General features: G+C 37.7%; 1 protein-coding gene across 3 annotated transcripts in view; it reads right to left on the bottom strand.

Moving 5' to 3' along the window:
• The window catches only part of VPS13B (vacuolar protein sorting 13 homolog B), a 622,702-nt gene that overhangs the window by 37,065 nt on the left and 568,387 nt on the right, over positions 1 to 17,250 (bottom strand). For all 3 annotated transcript variants that reach the window (XM_054692064.1, XM_054692063.1, XM_054692065.1), the window contains 10 exons: positions 13,815 to 14,078; positions 13,072 to 13,155; positions 12,719 to 12,894; positions 12,054 to 12,224; positions 11,498 to 11,699; positions 10,175 to 10,363; positions 7,628 to 7,774; positions 5,476 to 5,759; positions 3,782 to 3,909; positions 3,370 to 3,569 (listed from right to left, as the gene is read on the bottom strand). In XM_054692064.1, coding sequence (XP_054548039.1) covers positions 3,370 to 3,569; positions 3,782 to 3,909; positions 5,476 to 5,759; positions 7,628 to 7,774; positions 10,175 to 10,363; positions 11,498 to 11,699; positions 12,054 to 12,224; positions 12,719 to 12,894; positions 13,072 to 13,155; positions 13,815 to 14,078 — 1,845 coding nt within the window. The remainder of the gene's footprint in view (positions 1 to 3,369; positions 3,570 to 3,781; positions 3,910 to 5,475; positions 5,760 to 7,627; positions 7,775 to 10,174; positions 10,364 to 11,497; positions 11,700 to 12,053; positions 12,225 to 12,718; positions 12,895 to 13,071; positions 13,156 to 13,814; positions 14,079 to 17,250) is intronic.

The raw sequence follows: 17,250 nt of genomic DNA on the forward strand, positions 1-17,250 counted from the left end.
TTTTTTTTAAAGATTTATTTATTTATTTATTTATACAAGATTGACTGATTAATTGATTTATACAAGCACTGGGTACAGTCAGAAACACGGGAGGGTGAGAGAATTCACCAGAGCCAGAGCGGGGAGCAGAGCAGGCAGAAGGACCGAAGTACACTGCTGAGGGGAGCAGCGGGCGGCAGGGAGGTCTGCGCACCATGTGGGACCCTCCTCTGGTGGCCTGGGAGCAGCTGGGGATCAAACTGGCGCTGCAGAGGCAGCGGTCAGCTCCGCAACACAGCGCTCAACCGCTGCGCCACCGGGGAGGCCCTTCCTGATGACTCTTGATCCAAATAATGCTTCTGTGTGTGATTATAAAGTTATTTTCTGCATATTCCTTCTCACATTCCATTTCAAACTTATACGGCATGAAACTGTCCATTTTACAGAGCTGAGGCAGGGGCATACTATGGCTGACAAGAGTTAAAGTTAGAGCTTTCTTCCTTGTGGCATGATGCGGGAGTTTTATGGTGCTTTAAATTCTGCTTTTCTTTAAGGTCAGCTTTGAAATTTACATCACGTGCCTCAGACCAAGGGCTAAGGAAGGCTCTTGGAAGACAAACTCACTCCTACAGAAGAGTTACTTCCTTTCATCAGAGGACACAGTTTCCTTCACTCCCCAGTGATTTATGTGCCCGGGTGTATTACTGAGGAGATGACGGTGAAGGTCTGAAACAAATCTTCCTCCAGAATAGGAAGTATACCATGGTCTGCTGGACATATGGCACACAGCTCCTCAAAGATTAATGGGAACATGAGACTTTGCTGGGTTCTCAGACCAGAGATGATAAGGGTGTTGGGAAGAGTACCTCCTCCTACCTTTGAAGTACTCCTGACTACAAAGATTTGGGGAAATTTAGAGTGAATGGGAATCCCTCAAATAAGGTTTGGCAGGCAAAAGCCTATTGTAAAGAATTCCTTGGACATATAATAAGCAAGGTTTTGAAAATCTTCAAACCAGGGCAGGATAGGTTAGGGAGCCCTAAGAAGCTTCCAATATTTATTTTGTAAATTAGTAGGACTAGCTACATCTCTTGGTACTGCACAGACCCAGATTTGCAGTGTGTGAGTAAGCAGTGCTGATGGAAATCACAGCCTTGGGTAGTCTGGGATGAGTACAAATCCAAGTCTCTGAGATAAGGATGGGCCCAGGCTCCTGTTCTGGCCATGCCCTTCATCTGTTTTTACAGCTACTGCTCCCTACCCCGCCCCCCCGCCACCCTCAATCAGCCTGCTCCACCTCTTTCCCTCTCTTTTAACAGATGACTCACTCCACACTTCACAATAAACTTATGGCTCAATTTCCAGTCTCCATCCCTCCAAAAATCTCTATCATACCTGTGCCCAGCCCCACCTCTTTCCCTGTTAGAGAAGAGCATCCAGCTATGCCATGGATTTATTTCCATGGGTAGTTCCTTACTCATATCTTCTACTCCTCCCTGCTAACTCTGCTCCTCAATACATAAAGAGCTTCCTCTCCACTGATCTCATTTGCTTCACGCCCTGCAAGTCTTAGTCTCCTTGAAAGAACAATTCTCACTTGTTCCTCTATCCCTTACTTTCATTCACCTTGAACATGTAAGTTCCAATTGCTGTCTTTCCCTTCCCACCATCTTATACCCTGGAAATGTTCTCCTTCAGAGGTTTCCCCATTTCTACCTGCCCACTGTCTCCTTCTATCACTCTGCTTGTTCCGTCTCAGGCTCTGGTGCTTGCACTACACTTATGTGTTGTTCCTAAGGTTAGGAACCCTCTTTTCTTCCTTTACATGATATTTCTCACCTTCTCCTTTGCTCAGTCTTTCAGTTATTCACCTGATGTTTTTTAAAGATGTTACTGTGGTGACAGGCACACTGCTGTGGGCTGAGGATGAATGAGACAGGTATTTGACTGCCAGGAATCTTGACTTGGTGGGACATTATTGCACCAGAGTAAGTGCAATTAAATGTTACAATTATTATATGAGCATATAGAGGGTCCTGGGGTGGGGAGGAGACTTTACAAGAGTAAACTGAGAATCTCTCGAGTGAGAAAGAATGTGCTAGTAGGTCTGGGAAAGGGAGGGGGTAGGAATGCCAAGGCAGTAACATCCATAGCATAGTGGTTCAGAGCACATGCTTTAGAATCAGGCAGGTCTGGATAAAATCCCAGTACCTTCTCTTGTCATTCATGGGTATTAGGGAGAATTTCTGGAGGTCTTAGTTTTCATTTCTGTAACATGGAAATAATAGCCTCTATTGTGTGTGACTGTTGGAAAGGTTACATATGAATCAAAGTAAAGCACAATGCTTGGCATATAGTGAGTGATTATTAAATGATAACTGTTATTATTACTGCAAATATATTTATAAGTTTAATAACAACAGGTTAAAATAATAGGGCCTTATGAAAGCTTGTATGAAGATCAAGTGAACTAACAGATGTGAAAGTTCTTTTTGAAAGTACAGCACATTATTTAGTCATAAAAAGGAATGAATTTCTGATACATGGATGAATTTTTGATCATGGCAACAAGGATGAACCTTGAAAATATCATGTTAAGTAAGCTAGACCCAAAAAAACAAATGTATGATTCCAATTCCATGAGGTGCCTACAATAGGCATAAACAGAGGGAAAAAGTACAATGGAAGTTTTCAGGGACTGGAGAGAGGGGAGACTGGGAGTTACTGCTTAGTGGGTACAGAGTTTCTGTTTGGGATGATGAAGAAGTTTTGAGAGTAGATAGTGATGAATACTGTGAATGTATTTGATGTCACCTGAAGGTACACTTACAAATGGTAATTTTTAAGTCCAGCAGAAAGAAAAGGCCAACTTTATGTGCCTTTTCAACAAAAATACTACTACTAATATTCAGAGGAAGAGACAATCAAGACATTTTATCTGCAGGATTTTAAAACTGCACTTATATTTGCAAAGTTTTATGTACTATTAGGATAAATAGGCAATTTTAAAATTAGCACATTTTCAAGAAGGAATTTTTTAAATCACCAATGCAAGTGTTGGCTTATGACTGCTCTAAAATCTGGATCGTTGGATGACCTTGTAAATAAGAAGGTTTAACAATTTTATTTCATTTCTTTATCCTGGATTAGACCCAAAAGGGACTAGCTTTTACCAAAAATGCCTCTCTGGTAATCCAGTGTATAGTATATTTTGGAGAAACACACTTGTGAGAGAGCTTATAATTTAATGAGGACATAAAAAAATGGATATATAAGTGTCCTCCCACAGAGCAAGAAGTTCACCACTTAGAGAAGGATGTTTAAAACTACATAACCATTGAAATCTTAGCAGAGGCATTTTCCTTGGCTGGAACACATGCTCTCACTGACCTGTGTCCCCTGAGTGTTGATGTCGATGGCGTCACTCCATTCTGTCGTTACTTCATCCATTTGTTCTATTCCCACAAAAAGGCTAGGGAGTAAGTCTTTGGTCTTGCAGTCTGGATAACTGGAAATCTGATGATACAGTTCATGATGAACTGAGCACTCAGAAGGAATTTTTCTGCAATAAACCTCAAACTTTGGGATATCTAAAAAAAAAAAAAAGCATATGCAAATTGGGCCTTGAAGACAAAGACAAAAGCTTAGGTATATTAAACATAATTTGGCAAAAGAACTTCTCCAAGAAATATGAATAATACTTTCATTTAAACATTCTTCACAAGATCATAAATAACTAATCAAAGACCTCCAGAAAGGAAACAGGATTTGTATTATTTAAATTCAATACTATAAAATATACCTTTGATATTTTCCTTTGTAAGTATTGTTACTGGACATCTGTTGTGGAAAATTATTCGAGGACTAGGGTCTTCTGAGAGTGTTAAATAAGTCACTCCAAAGTGTTCTTGATATGTCAGTGCTATAGCCCTAGGACAGAAACAAATCAAATGACAGAAATGGTTTAGAAAAAAATGAATGCTTCCTTTCCTGCTACATATTTATTTGGATTTGCAGTATTTAGAACTCTGTAACACCTTCTCTTTTATAAATCACAGGAAGTGTTTTCCAGAGAAAGGAGGCCTTCTTCTCATCTGTTAACTGCCATACACTAATTATAGGTTCCTGTCTAGCCTGACAATAGTAACATACTGTATATTTGTAATAACACATTCAAAAAATGTGAAAAATTATTTTAAAGAAAAAAGCTTTCAATTTCTGCCACTCAGAGTTACAGCTAGCCATGTGCTAACATTTCCTACTACTCTTTTTTTCCTCTGTGCATATGTAGTTTATCAAAAAGAGGGTACTTCTTCCTCAAAAGTGCTTGGTAAATTATGGCAAAGGAGGGGCCGATGAGTTTTCAAGGCTACTAGAGAATTTGTCTTGTTCTTTCTCACTATATGGGTTGCTAGGCTCATACTGTTTGTTGTTAATTTTCACAAGATCATTATACTTTATAGGACTCCATTTTGACTACCAGGAACAAAGTTACATTATGTGGAATAAGAAAAATTGCTGTGTGGTCACAGGATGCCTCTAAAAGGGAGAGAGAATTTTCCAAGTGAGACCTACAGACTACCAAACAATATTTCATATCAAAGCAGGAAAAGTACTCTCTCTGAAGTTTAACTTACAAAATTATTCAAATTAATCAAAGAAATCAGATATTTGCCAAATATGGCCCTTACTTTATGCCGATTTAAAGGCACTAATTTCTTAAAAGATGTTATCTTTTAAAATATTATTACTAGAAAGTTCTGTATACTTAATAAAGTTAGGATGGCTAACATCTCAAATAAAGTCTATAAATTCATAATTACAAGAATATGCTACCTCTCATAACCTTACAATATTTTGTACTTTCGACATATACCAAAAATAAGTTATTCCTGACAGCTACAGGCAGGGCATGTTGCCTGCAAAACCACCACAAAGTCCAAAAGAGCAAACCATTATATATCTCTGGCTTGATTCTGTGGTTGCTATTTGCATAATTGGTAATCGGTAATTGAAGTAACTTGCGTGCAGGAACAACCACAGAACAGTCTTCCGTGACTTGTGTTTATCTAAGCTATCTCTCTTAAAGACTTTTTGAGAAAAATTCCATTTTGAAGGAAAAGTAAAATATGAGAAGAACAAAGTTTCTGCTATTTTTAACCCTTATTTTTCATAACTTGACAGAGGCTAAGAAGTCATAAAAGGTGACCTTTCACTACAATGTATTGCTGCTATTCTGTGGCACATAAATATGACACTTTGGCCCCCTCTCGCCCCAGTATTAGTCACATCAGGAAAAAAATCTCATCAGTAGTATACTGGGACAAACCACATGATCATAACAGTTGATCAATTGTATACAAACGACTATAAGCTACTAAAAATAAAACCTAGTTTTATATATGGCAAGCACCGCAACTATCTTTCTCTGTCTGTTGGCACCGATGAACAGCTATACCTACAAGCAAAAAAGGACATTCAATATATGTAAAATACCTGGTACAGAATCCATTTTCCCTACGATTCCCGAAGGGCACTGCTACACTCTGCCTGGGAAACTCTTGTCTAACTAGAGCTGGCAGGCTCCAGCACTGTGAGCTGTCGGCATCTGTGGCAGGAGAAAAGGCCAGCAAGATCTGTTTCTGAAGCAGAGATGCATCCAGCGCTGACTGACTGATGTCAGGCATTAAGTCCCAGCAAGGCAGGGAACTGGATTTCACAGCAGACTGCTCTCCCCCTGGGCATATACTGAAAGTAGTACTGTCCAGAACATGAAAATACTGCAAAAAGAAGACAATACAAAGGGAGCACATTTATTACGATAATACAGAGAAGTTAAGCTTTGTGGAGCACAGCGTCTGGGAAACCCTGACCATGTAGTCTCAGGAGGTGGCCACATGGAGGACAAGGGAATATGAGAAAACCCATGAGGAAGCCCTAATGAGACAATCACAAGCAGTGGGAGCAGGGTCTGCTTTTCTATGCATAATGAACCATGAACTAATTGGCTGAGCTGAAAGGTGAGGCAACATCCTCAATGTCCCCCAAAGCTTGCAAAACTCCAAATGACAGTTATGGCTGGATTGAAGGGGTGTGACCCCCACCGTGGGACTTTGGGAAGAAGAGATCTGAATAGGGCACAGAACAGTGAATTGGCAGCTCAGAGGACAGATTTTATTGAAGGTTCATTCTGAGGGAGATTCTGGTCCCAACCATCAGCAGGAATTCTACCTAGTTTCTGGGACATTACAGAGTCTCTGGATTTTAGACTTAGTAAGGAACTTTAGAGATAACTTTCTGAACCTCCTTTTACAGCTGAGGAAGGTGTTTTACAGATAGCTGATGACTTGTCGGACATCACAGGGACAACAGTGGCAAAGGCCACCCTGAAGCCAGGCTTCTCACTTTCCTGTTTGCTGTGTTCACAGGACTGCCTGGGAGGCTAGGGATTATTATATCTTTAAAGAATTCCCACATCTGCCTTACACAGGGTCAGGGTTGAAAAAGAGGATGTTCCTTAGCTGCAGGGAAGAACACGGGCCTCCCATTCTCTCCAGGAAGCTGAGGCTAATCAGGAGTTCACAGTGATGCCGGCACTGTGGTTGCCGCTGGCTACCATCACTTAATGAGTGGCTAGACTTTTTACTTGTATTAACTCATTTAATTTTCACCAAAAGTCTGCAAGGGATGCAAAATTATGCCAATTTACAGATGAGAAAATGTCAATGTGGAAAGTCCTGACCCAGTGTCTCAGAAATCCGAGAGTGGGAAGAAGCAGGAGAGTTATTAGGACAAATGGTGTTTCATCAAATCCCCATCTACAATGAAAATATTGTTGACGTCTGTTTTCCAACTGGATACTTGTGGCCATCTATTCATTTTATCAATACTTCAGTGAACCAAGAAGAAATTCTATTTTTCTGACTTTTTGAAATACTATAAGGATTTGTCAGCTTTTAAAACTTTCATGTTGTTTGATTGTTCTAATATAGTTTTTAAAGTAAGGGCTAACAATGAATATAAAGGTAAAGAGAGATAATATTTTCCTATACGATAGTTTCAGAAGCATAAAACAATAGCACACCACATAGCATATTGTTTTTTAAGTCCTTTTAAAATGCCTCTTTATTCTGTCAAAATAAAACTGTTCATTTTAATTGAATAAAGGACTGAATCAAAAATCCTTCTTGACTTATTTCTATGTATTCTTCCTCTGAGATGTTAACACAAATGAGCTGGCACATGTTCTCTTTACTCTCCTTGTGGACAGAGTGCTCAGTGCTTGCAGATCTGTGGCCGAGCATGTTTGCCAAGCCTCTTCCCACACAGATCCTCCAGGCACTTCAGCCTGCCAGGGAGATATTCTCTTCCATGAGACTGGGAGCCAGTCCTCAGGGCCTCTTTGCAGCTAGTGGGGCTCTGGTGTAGTGAGTATGCTATACCCTCTAAACAGATGGGGTCCAGGCAACACTAGTCCAGCAATATGTCAGGATCTGCTGCTTTGTTAATTAAAGTACTAACAAATGAATCTCTCTTTACTTAGAGTCAGTATTAGTTCTCTTATCTGTTCTAGGTTAAATAACACTAAATCTATTTATTGCTAACTTGTCAAAATTCAGACAAAATAATCATGTAATGAATTTCTTACCTCCTTTCCAGAATGGGGTTTGGAGACAGACAACTGTGGTTTATAAAATATTTGATAGGGTGTATTATTGACGATTGTAGTCTTGTCTTCAATCTGAATAATTTGTATACCTTGCTGTACCATGGAGGAAATGCAGAACTGACATAACTGCAAGACAATTGAGGAAAAAGTAATTTAAAAATATTACATAAAAGGTTATTATTTTAACTACTAGTGTGCACAAGACAGTAATAATTTGACCTTTGTTTGAGGATAATTAATAGGGAACCCCTCAGTCTCAAAAACGTCCTGGTCACTAAACGGGGTCATTATTTACTTTGTTACAAACTTTAACAAACCAGCTACTTTGGTGCTACTGCATAGTGAGAGAAATTTATTTTTAGGTTATTAACCAATTCCCTCACTCAAGATTTATTTATAAATCATTTATATGTAGGCAGATGCCACTTATCTCTTTCAACATAATAAACTCAATCCCGTATTCCTTCTCCTCTTCCTCATGCCCATGAGAGCAGCTATCTCACTGATGCCTGCTATGGACAAAAGGGAGTTCTAAGTACTTTCATCATGATGATGACAATGACAACATTGATGAAGAAAATAATGATTGATCCAGAAAACAATAATGATTGTTTTCTTGTGCTCCAACTATGTTAAGCAAGCATTTTATTAACTTACAGATTCCTCACAACACCCAGAGGAGAGAGCTATTATGCCCATTTTATAGAAGAGGAAAATGATTCACAAAGAGGTTAAGTAAATTGCCCAAGGTTGCAAAGATAAAGAGGGTCTAGGGGCTGAGGTTAGAAACCATGCAATCTGGTTCCTGCTACATTGTTCTTAATGACTCTACACCATAAGTATCTTTTCATTACATTTCACTACCTGTTTTATGAGGAACTGATACCCAGAAAAAATATTACTGACCTCAGAATACTCATCTAGTAAGTGGTAATGTCAGGAGACTAGTCCTCAAAGAATGGTCTGGAAACAATGGGAAGGTCTTTGTGATCCTTTTAGTCGATCAAATATATTTTCGTAATAATAAGATGCTATTTGTCTTTTTCATCTAATTCTCTCATGAGTGTACCGTGGAGCTTTCCAGAGGCTCCATGACAAACATTGCCATTGTTGTCAGGGCTAATGAAATATATGCTTAAGTACTCTCGTGTTTTAAAATTTTCTCTTTTAATTTTTAACTTGATAAATATCAATAGACATAACCCACATAAACAGAAGGCTTTTAGAAGTCCTCAATAATTTTTAGGCTTATAAAGGGAACCTGAGACTAAAAAGTTAAGAATCACTAGTAAAGATATGTATAATCATGTATTTCCCGGTAACTCATTCACTCACTCTTTCATTCATTCACACCTGCTACAGCCCCTTTGAGAGATGCTGGAGGTATCAGGTACTTGACTATACACTGTAACATATTTTCCCCAAGTTTTGATGGGAGTTCTAAACTTACAACTAATCACCTTTGGGTGATTCATGCTACAGTTCTGTCATTTACACCCATGTTCCAGTGTTTGAACCAACAGAATATAAACATGTGTTGCCCAGACAACTTTGAGGAAATGGATCCCAACCTTGAATACTGAAGAAAGACCAACTTCTTTGTATCTGAGAAATTTATTTTAAAAAGTCACCAAGTGACTCTAACTTTTCTCCAAAGGCTCTTCAAGGATACCTGTGAAATCTAACTTCTCCCCAGAGAAAGGTCATTCTGAATTACATTATTCTGATGAAGTACCCCTTCTTTTTCTGATATGGGAGAGTCATAATAATAAAGATATTAATAAATATAGCACAAGACCACTATATAGCATGCTATGGTATTATAGTAATACTTTCATAAAGTTAGTTTAATGTGATTTATCACGGCATCATTCAGCTTATTTGATTTTTTACACAATTAAAAAAATTTATGCTAAAAAGCATCTACCATTTGTATTTAAATAATGGATTAACATTTTTTGTAATATAATCTTCAAAAGACCAGGGCAATGTGTGCTGTTCAAGCATACTACTCCCTCTATTAACACTGGTTCTATCAGAAAATCAGAACTGATCCACATCATTTTGCTCAAGATGCCCTTTCGGGGTATGTAACCTTTGCTGCAGGACCCTTTGTCTTTTCATTCAATGCTCAGAATGTTGTTAGCAATCTTATTTCCAAAAAAACAAAAACCAAAACACAAAACTTCCTTCTCTGAAAAAAAAAAAAAAAAAAAAAAAAGGAAGCCAAGTACAATCTGTGCATATTTTGGGTAAGTTCATTTTCTCCCCACATACAATAAATCAAGTGACTGCTGAGTGTTCTGAAACAGAGGAGTTAATGGATAAATTATGTGTCCCACTGATAAGGGGAGGGACGGCTGTAGAAGAGAGAAGTTTAAGAAATCACGTGTTTTGCAGTTATAAATTGTTTAGAACAAGTAATACCAAAAAGGGATTAAGAAAGAAAAGGGCAAATTTATTTAATAATTAGCAGATTGAGGGGATGACATGCCATTTCCTCTGAGCCACACACTCTGATCCTACCTTCTGATGTCCTGGGAAAGCACCAAGTCTTATTTCAGCATCAACAAACCCTTCTTCATCCAATGTTACAACTTCACCATTACCTCCATCTTTCCACTTTGGAGATGTCAGGTTATGAACCAGTTTAATTGCTACTGACTTGTGCACAGTGTTTGTATTTGCCCAGTATATTCCAATTTGAAAAGCTTCCTGGAAAAATAATGTCTCAATTATAAACTATTTTCTTAACTTTGATATTTTTACCTCAATCTGCAGGAAATTTTTTATTATATAATAGTTCTACCTTATTTTTTTAAAGCAACCAAATCCCTTTATGCCTTTTATTATTATTATTATTTTTTGGTAATGGCAACATACATATTATTTTATTTTAATTCCCAAAGTTTTCTTTGATTCACAAAGGAATTCATGTTTATGGAAGGGGGAAAAAAAACAAACTGACTACCTGGTAAATACCAAAAGCTTAAAAAGTGAAGGTTTCATTTCATTTGACAAAAGAGTAATATGCAACATTATGTTCATGTAGGTCAACATTCTAATCCATAAGGTAACGTTATCTGATTATTAAAAAAAGAAAAATGTAATTGAATAAAGATGTTTATGAACTGGAGTTCAAAAAAAGGGACACCAAAATTGTTCCCTATAATAAGGCATTTTATTTAGGAATTTCTTGCACGCCATTTTCTTAGAGACCTATCTGCCCTCTTGAAGGGGTTAGTCCTATCAAGAATGTTCTCTTGTGATGAAATACAAAATCTTCCTTTGAAATTTTGTTTAGTAATTGGGTTTTTTCCTCTGTGTCAGCAAAGTCTGAGTTGTCATTATCAACTAGGTAAACACCCACGATTATGGAGATCCAGGTCTACCTAAAAGAACAAGCACTCTGACAAAAATGGTTGTTCAGAAATTCTCAATTCTAACGCATCTTGCATATTCTCAGAGAATTTCTGTAATAATCACAAAAACACTTAGGGAATAGTTAGCCCAGAATATGGCTCTATCCTTAATATATCCTGAGTAGCTAACCCAAATGCTCGTCAACCCTAATGCATTGTATATGTTATACACAATGGAAATGAGATTATAACTAGTACAAGTTATCAAGTTTAATGATAACTCAAGACTGAAGACTGCTGATGGGGAAAAAAAGACATGTGAAATGTCTTTAAATATCAAAGAACATTCCATACCCCTTACATATGCATCTACAAGGACAGTTTTCCACAACTGATTCATTCTGTTAAGAACATAAATGCAATCTCAGAGTATAGGCTAGCTGCTGAAAGAAAAGAATTCATACTTGTTAAAAAAAAGGCACAGTACCTGAAAATTAGGAGGGATAATAATTTTGCCAGCAGGGACCTGTAGAACAATCTTCTCTCCTTCAAACAGCCACAGGTCCCACTTGGATTGATTGATAAGCAGGGCCCAGGGTAGAAGTTCTATCAACAAGGTTCTAACATATGGCTTCCAGACTGACAGCTTCACTTGCATTGGGCTATCCCACTGACTCAGCTGTTCATTCCTGTTTCAAATACCACATCCAAGAGATTCAATGAAATATGATGAGTTCAGTATTCATAAAATGTTTAAGGATTCCAGACACATAATGCTCCTGGAGGATACCACTTCACACCAGACTCAGCCAATGCTGAACATGCATCCAGGAGAAAGCAACTTCTCAGACAATTAGAGATTATGAGTAAAAAAGTTTACAAAATGCCTCTAATAGATGATAAAAGGTCCGAATCTGCCAGGTATATGCAAATATCTTCTTTTTTAAAACACCTTTTATGGTATGTAGCTTTTTTTGTGAATGGTCATTTATTTCTTAATATTGAAAAAACATCTGTAAAAGAAGATTGCTGGAAAACATTACCTGTCAGAATCCTTTTTATTATAGGGCCACGTGGGTTGAAGGGACTTTTCTGGCCCATAGAATTCATCAAGGATCTGATTAACTGTGCTTTCAGGGTGTGTTTTAGTGGCTATTTGCTTAATAAGGGCTGTTGAGATGGGAACAGCACAATCTGAAGGGTCATCTTCTTCTCTAGGAAATGGAAAGAAAAAAGGATAAATATCAGATTTCTGAAGTGGTCTATCATTTACTGAAAAACACCCAACTACAAATGTTTTATAGACCAACATTTTTTTTTTTTGTATGCGAGAAGTTGAATCCATTTTTGGTGACTTAGAGACAGATGACAGTTTTTAGGTGATATTTAAGTGATCTGGGTCCCTTCCTTCTTTCCTTCCCCCCCTCCCCCCACCCATTTCTTTGGATGAGATCTCTATTCACCTCCTCTTCCACCAGAGAAATTATATGTCAATTAAATTTTCTGATGACCCCTCTTGTTATGAGAAAGGCTGTATTTTATCTTAAACTATAGAACAGAATCAGAGAACACCAGGCAGGATCAATTTGAAAATAACATTCTCATGATAAATCATATTAAAAACTCTGTCCTCCCTCTCCCCCTCAATAGTACAACATTACTTCTCCACTCAGTTTCTCTCAGGAAAATGGAAGGACTTTTCCAGTACCTTGCTTGAAATGTTAGGTGATGTACAAGGTCAGGTTCTATGTTTTGCAGTGGTTTTTCCTGCCCTTTTCCTGGAATAAATTGTGCTTCACTCAATCCTAGACTCCTTTTCTCCAAATGTATGATAATGGGGTCTGGAAGATGACTCCTCATGATAAAAAGAGGGCTGAACACAATCTATAAAAATAAAAGGACAGAACAACTTTCATATTTGCTTTGTTGCAGTATTCCAGCTGTTTGATGCTGAAACAAACTTGTAATAAATCTCTTCCCTGGGTCACGCTGACCTTAATTTATTTCAAAACAGGAAAGGTCAGAGTCATATACCATATTTTTGAATTGGAAAGCACTCACCATTCGTTGCTGCACTTGAGAGTTGGGTTCTAAAGTCAAAACTGTGCACCAGACATAAATAATGGAACTGTTTGAAGATGGCACCTGCATGAGGTAGGGAAAGGTCCCATTAAATACCAAAGTTTACTAATTAATCAAAATAACACACAGACATAATATCAGTTTTGAGTATAAAGAAAGGGTCAAGTTATAGAAAAAAGGCCATTAAAAATAACTAAGAAAAGCAGATTTTATTATGTGAATTTGAATGTGCAGTGAGGCAATGAGCCAGTTCTTTTCATAAAGGTGCAGGGGTTTGTATGAGAAGAGAGACTGATACAAGACTGAATGGGAGAATGAAAAAGAGGATTTGTCCTTTACGGGTATGAAAGTGATGATGGTAGAGATTGAGAAAGAGATAAAAAAGTAACAGTCCATCACAAAGATCTCAATTAAGGAGAACACTCCTTATCCCTTGCCCCCTAAGCCCTCGTGCATAAGAATCTTTTCCAAGATAAACTCACCACCATCTGGGAGGGGTAGCATCTTGGCTATAAACATGACTGGAATTGATACAAAAGTGTTATTGTGGGATGAGGAGGAAACAGTTTGAGAAGTAATATTTAAAACCCTTTTATGTGATTTCAAATCTCTCATTTGTATGTATCGCTTTTAATAAATTAAGTGCTATACTGAATAAAGAGCATATTGAGAATATTTTAAATCTAAAGCTGCTATATTCTACATCATGCTAATTCTCATACCTGAATGACAATGCTATACTCAGGGGCCTTGGATTCTAGGCACACGTCTCTTGACCAATCTTCATCTCCTTTGGCCTTCACGCACAGCTCTGTCAGTTCACTGTTTTCTAGTATATATGAAGGCAGTTTTTGTTTGGCTGTGAGGCAGTCAAAATGTTCTCGAACCACAGCTTGTCCATCTTGACCAATGTAATGCTGAACAACTTTTAGTTCTATGCTTTGAGACAAGTAACTACAGATGATTTGTCTTCCACAGATGATAATCTAAGAGACAATAAATAAATAGGGCTTCATCAATTCAGATTTCATGAATTGGAAATATGTAATCATTCAGACAGAGTAAACTATGTTTATTTTAACAGAAAGAAAATGAAGTCATTTGCTTATTTAGAAAGCACAAAGAGACTTGGAAAGAGAAAAGGGATTTTGCTTTGGTCATGTTGCATGTGCAGCATTCAAAGGACAGATAATGCAGGCAGGGCTCATGCCCAGCTTAAAATACTGGTGCTTCAGAGTGAAGTTGGGGCTGGAGACAAAAGCTTGTGAAATAAAAGCTTTGCAAAAGTGCCTAGACAGAAAACAGCTTACCTGGAAAAGTGGGTGGAGGCTCAAATCCAACAACTGACTAATATTTTAAGGGCAGACAAGAAGAAACTAGAGAAGGGGCCAGAGAAGTAGGGGTAAAGGAGTGTGCTGGAGAGTTAGGAGAAAGCAGTATTGCTGAAGTCACTAGAGAACAAACAGACCAGGACACGGTGGTCAACAGCGTCAAATAATGTGGCAGTTGAAAAAGGATGGTATTGAAAAGACTTCAGTTGTGGCAGGTGAGGGGCAACTGTGATTAATCAGTTCCTTGAGCTGATTTTCAAAGTTTTATTGCATTCTTACCCAATAAGAGATCTGTGTGCACTGAACATACAAACAGCTTTTAACTCAGATGCTTAATTACGTTTTATTTTACCCAGGTTTTCCCATTTTGTAGACGCATGTGTCTTTATAAAACAGTGAAATTTTTCCACTGAATTCATGGATTATTCAGCAAAGAACAGAATTTATAGTAGGTATGCAAAAAATATTTCTTAAATTGGTTAAAATTGAAAAGATAATGGAAAATGTATTCTTATGCAGTAAATAATTATAGAAAGCAAATCCTTCTGTATATGAATATTTACCATGAGTAGGGAAAATAGAACTCTCACATATTGGATTTCCATATTTGTAATGTTTTTCCAGTTTATAAAGCAGCAACATCATCAAATTAATTATAGATCTAAGCATGCAATGGTTAATTTTGTGTGTCAACTTGAATGGCCACTGGGTGCACAAATATTTAGCCAAATAATATTCTGGATGTGTCTGTGTTTTTGGATAAGTTTAATATTTGAATTGATAGACTGATTAAAGCTAATCCCTAATGTGGGTATTCCATTGAAGATCCCAATAAAGAGTCTGAGTTCCTCTCCTGCATTGCTGGTGGGAGTGCAAACTGGTCCAACCACCATGGAGAGCTGTGTGGAGATTTCTTGACCTACTAAAGATAGAGCTTCCATATGATCCAGCAATTCCACTCCTAGGTATTTACCCAAATAATACAAAAACATTAATTCCAAAGGGCACCTGCACCCCTATGTTTATAGCAGCACTATTTACAATAGCTAAGCTATGGAAACAACCCAAATGCCCCAAAATAAATGAGTGGATCAAGAAGATGTGGTACAGAAACACCATGAAATATTACTCAGCAATCAAAAAAGATAAACACATGCAGTTTGCAGCAACACTGATGGAGCTAGAAGGGATCATGCTCAGCGAAATAAGTCAGAAAGAGAAAGAAAAATACCAGATGGTCTCACTCATAGCAGGAATCTAGAAAACCTAAATAAGGGACCAGGAAAAAGACTAATTAATACAAACTAAAAATCAAAATCAACAAGCAACTATAAACCAGAGACACATTACGGGGGTGAGTGGCAGGGAGAGGAAGGACTAGGGTCAAAATAAGGGGGGGGTGCAATTGTACAGGGAATATAACCAAAATGAAAATGCATACATTGTGTAAAAACGACAAATGATGTAAGAATTATATTAAAAAAAAAAAAAGTCCGAGTTCTAGGGAACTCTTTCCATCTGATTGCTTGAGTTGGGTCTTTGGTCTTTCTCAGACTCTAGAAAAGAAGTTCTTCTTGGGTCTCCAGCCTGCTAACTTTCAACCTAGAATCACATAGAAGTTTTTCTGAGTCCCCAACTTGCAGACAGCAGTTGGGACTTTTCAGCCACCATAATCACATGAGCCAATTTAAAGTAAATCTATCCCTCTGCTTTATATACAAACATATGTACAAATATGTGCACACACACATATGCACCTTATTGGTTCTGTTTCTTTGGAGGACTCTAACACAAAGAAATTTTACAAGTCAACACTTATTCTCACAGCAACCTTATAAAACAGGGACTACTGTGACTTCCAATCTTAAGGAGAAAACAAAGGCAGAGAGAGGTAGAACTTGCCCAGTGTTAACCAGACTGTCTGGTTCTGAGTCTGTGTTGATGATCATCCTGATACTCCCTATTTCATATAATTAAAAGCTGCAAATTAAGGAAACTTTAGAATATATGCAGTCGCTGAGATGAAAAACTGTATACCTGAAATCCATAGTGTTGTCAACTAATGTTACCTCAATAAAAAGAGAAAAAAAACCTTAGAAACTATGAAAAGAGATAAAGACTGCCCATCACAATGTAAATGTGGCAGAAACAACTGGTTCCTTTCCAAATAGCTAGTCCTTCCTTTACCCTGGCTTCTAAAAACCGTGGTGTGGTTTAGGAATCAAAATGCAGTAGAGTAGTCAGGGAAGATCGACACTCTCTTGGCCCTCACAGGCTGTATCATAATTGGTACAAGCTAATCCTGGTAATTCCATTCTCTTGATTACTGTAGGGGTGAAAATGGAACTCTGATTTAGCCAGTAGTATGAAAAGGAAGGTTGCTAAAAGGGCCATAGGAAAGATATAACTACTTGAGAAGAGAAAGCACTCCTTTTCTGACATGGAAAATTAGTTATAAGAGGATATATAAAATTTCTATAGCCATTTGAATACCAAGAAGCCAAATCCTTTTTGATCTACAAGCATCCTTATTGGATCGGATTCTTCATCCTAGGCCCTAGGGCAGTCTTCATAGAAGTGGGTTGGGTGGTGGGGGCGGGCGGGTGGGATTGGAATGAAGAAAACTAAGTACTTTATTATCCAAGTCCCCGCTCCCAGTTTTGATATCGAGATTTGTTAGATTATTTGATTTTGAGAATAAATTGGAATGTTTAGAGAATTCTTCCAAGGGAAGGTACATTTAAGCTGAGTCTTAAGATTTTTATAAACTTTTTTTCCTCATCAATTAATAAAAGCTTATTGTAGAAAACACAATAACAAAAAATGA

The sequence above is a fragment of the Talpa occidentalis genome, unplaced genomic scaffold (genome assembly GCF_014898055.3).
Source record: "Talpa occidentalis isolate TD23 unplaced genomic scaffold, MPIMG_talOcc4v2.1, whole genome shotgun sequence".
Classification (NCBI taxonomy): Eukaryota; Metazoa; Chordata; class Mammalia; order Eulipotyphla; family Talpidae; genus Talpa; species Talpa occidentalis.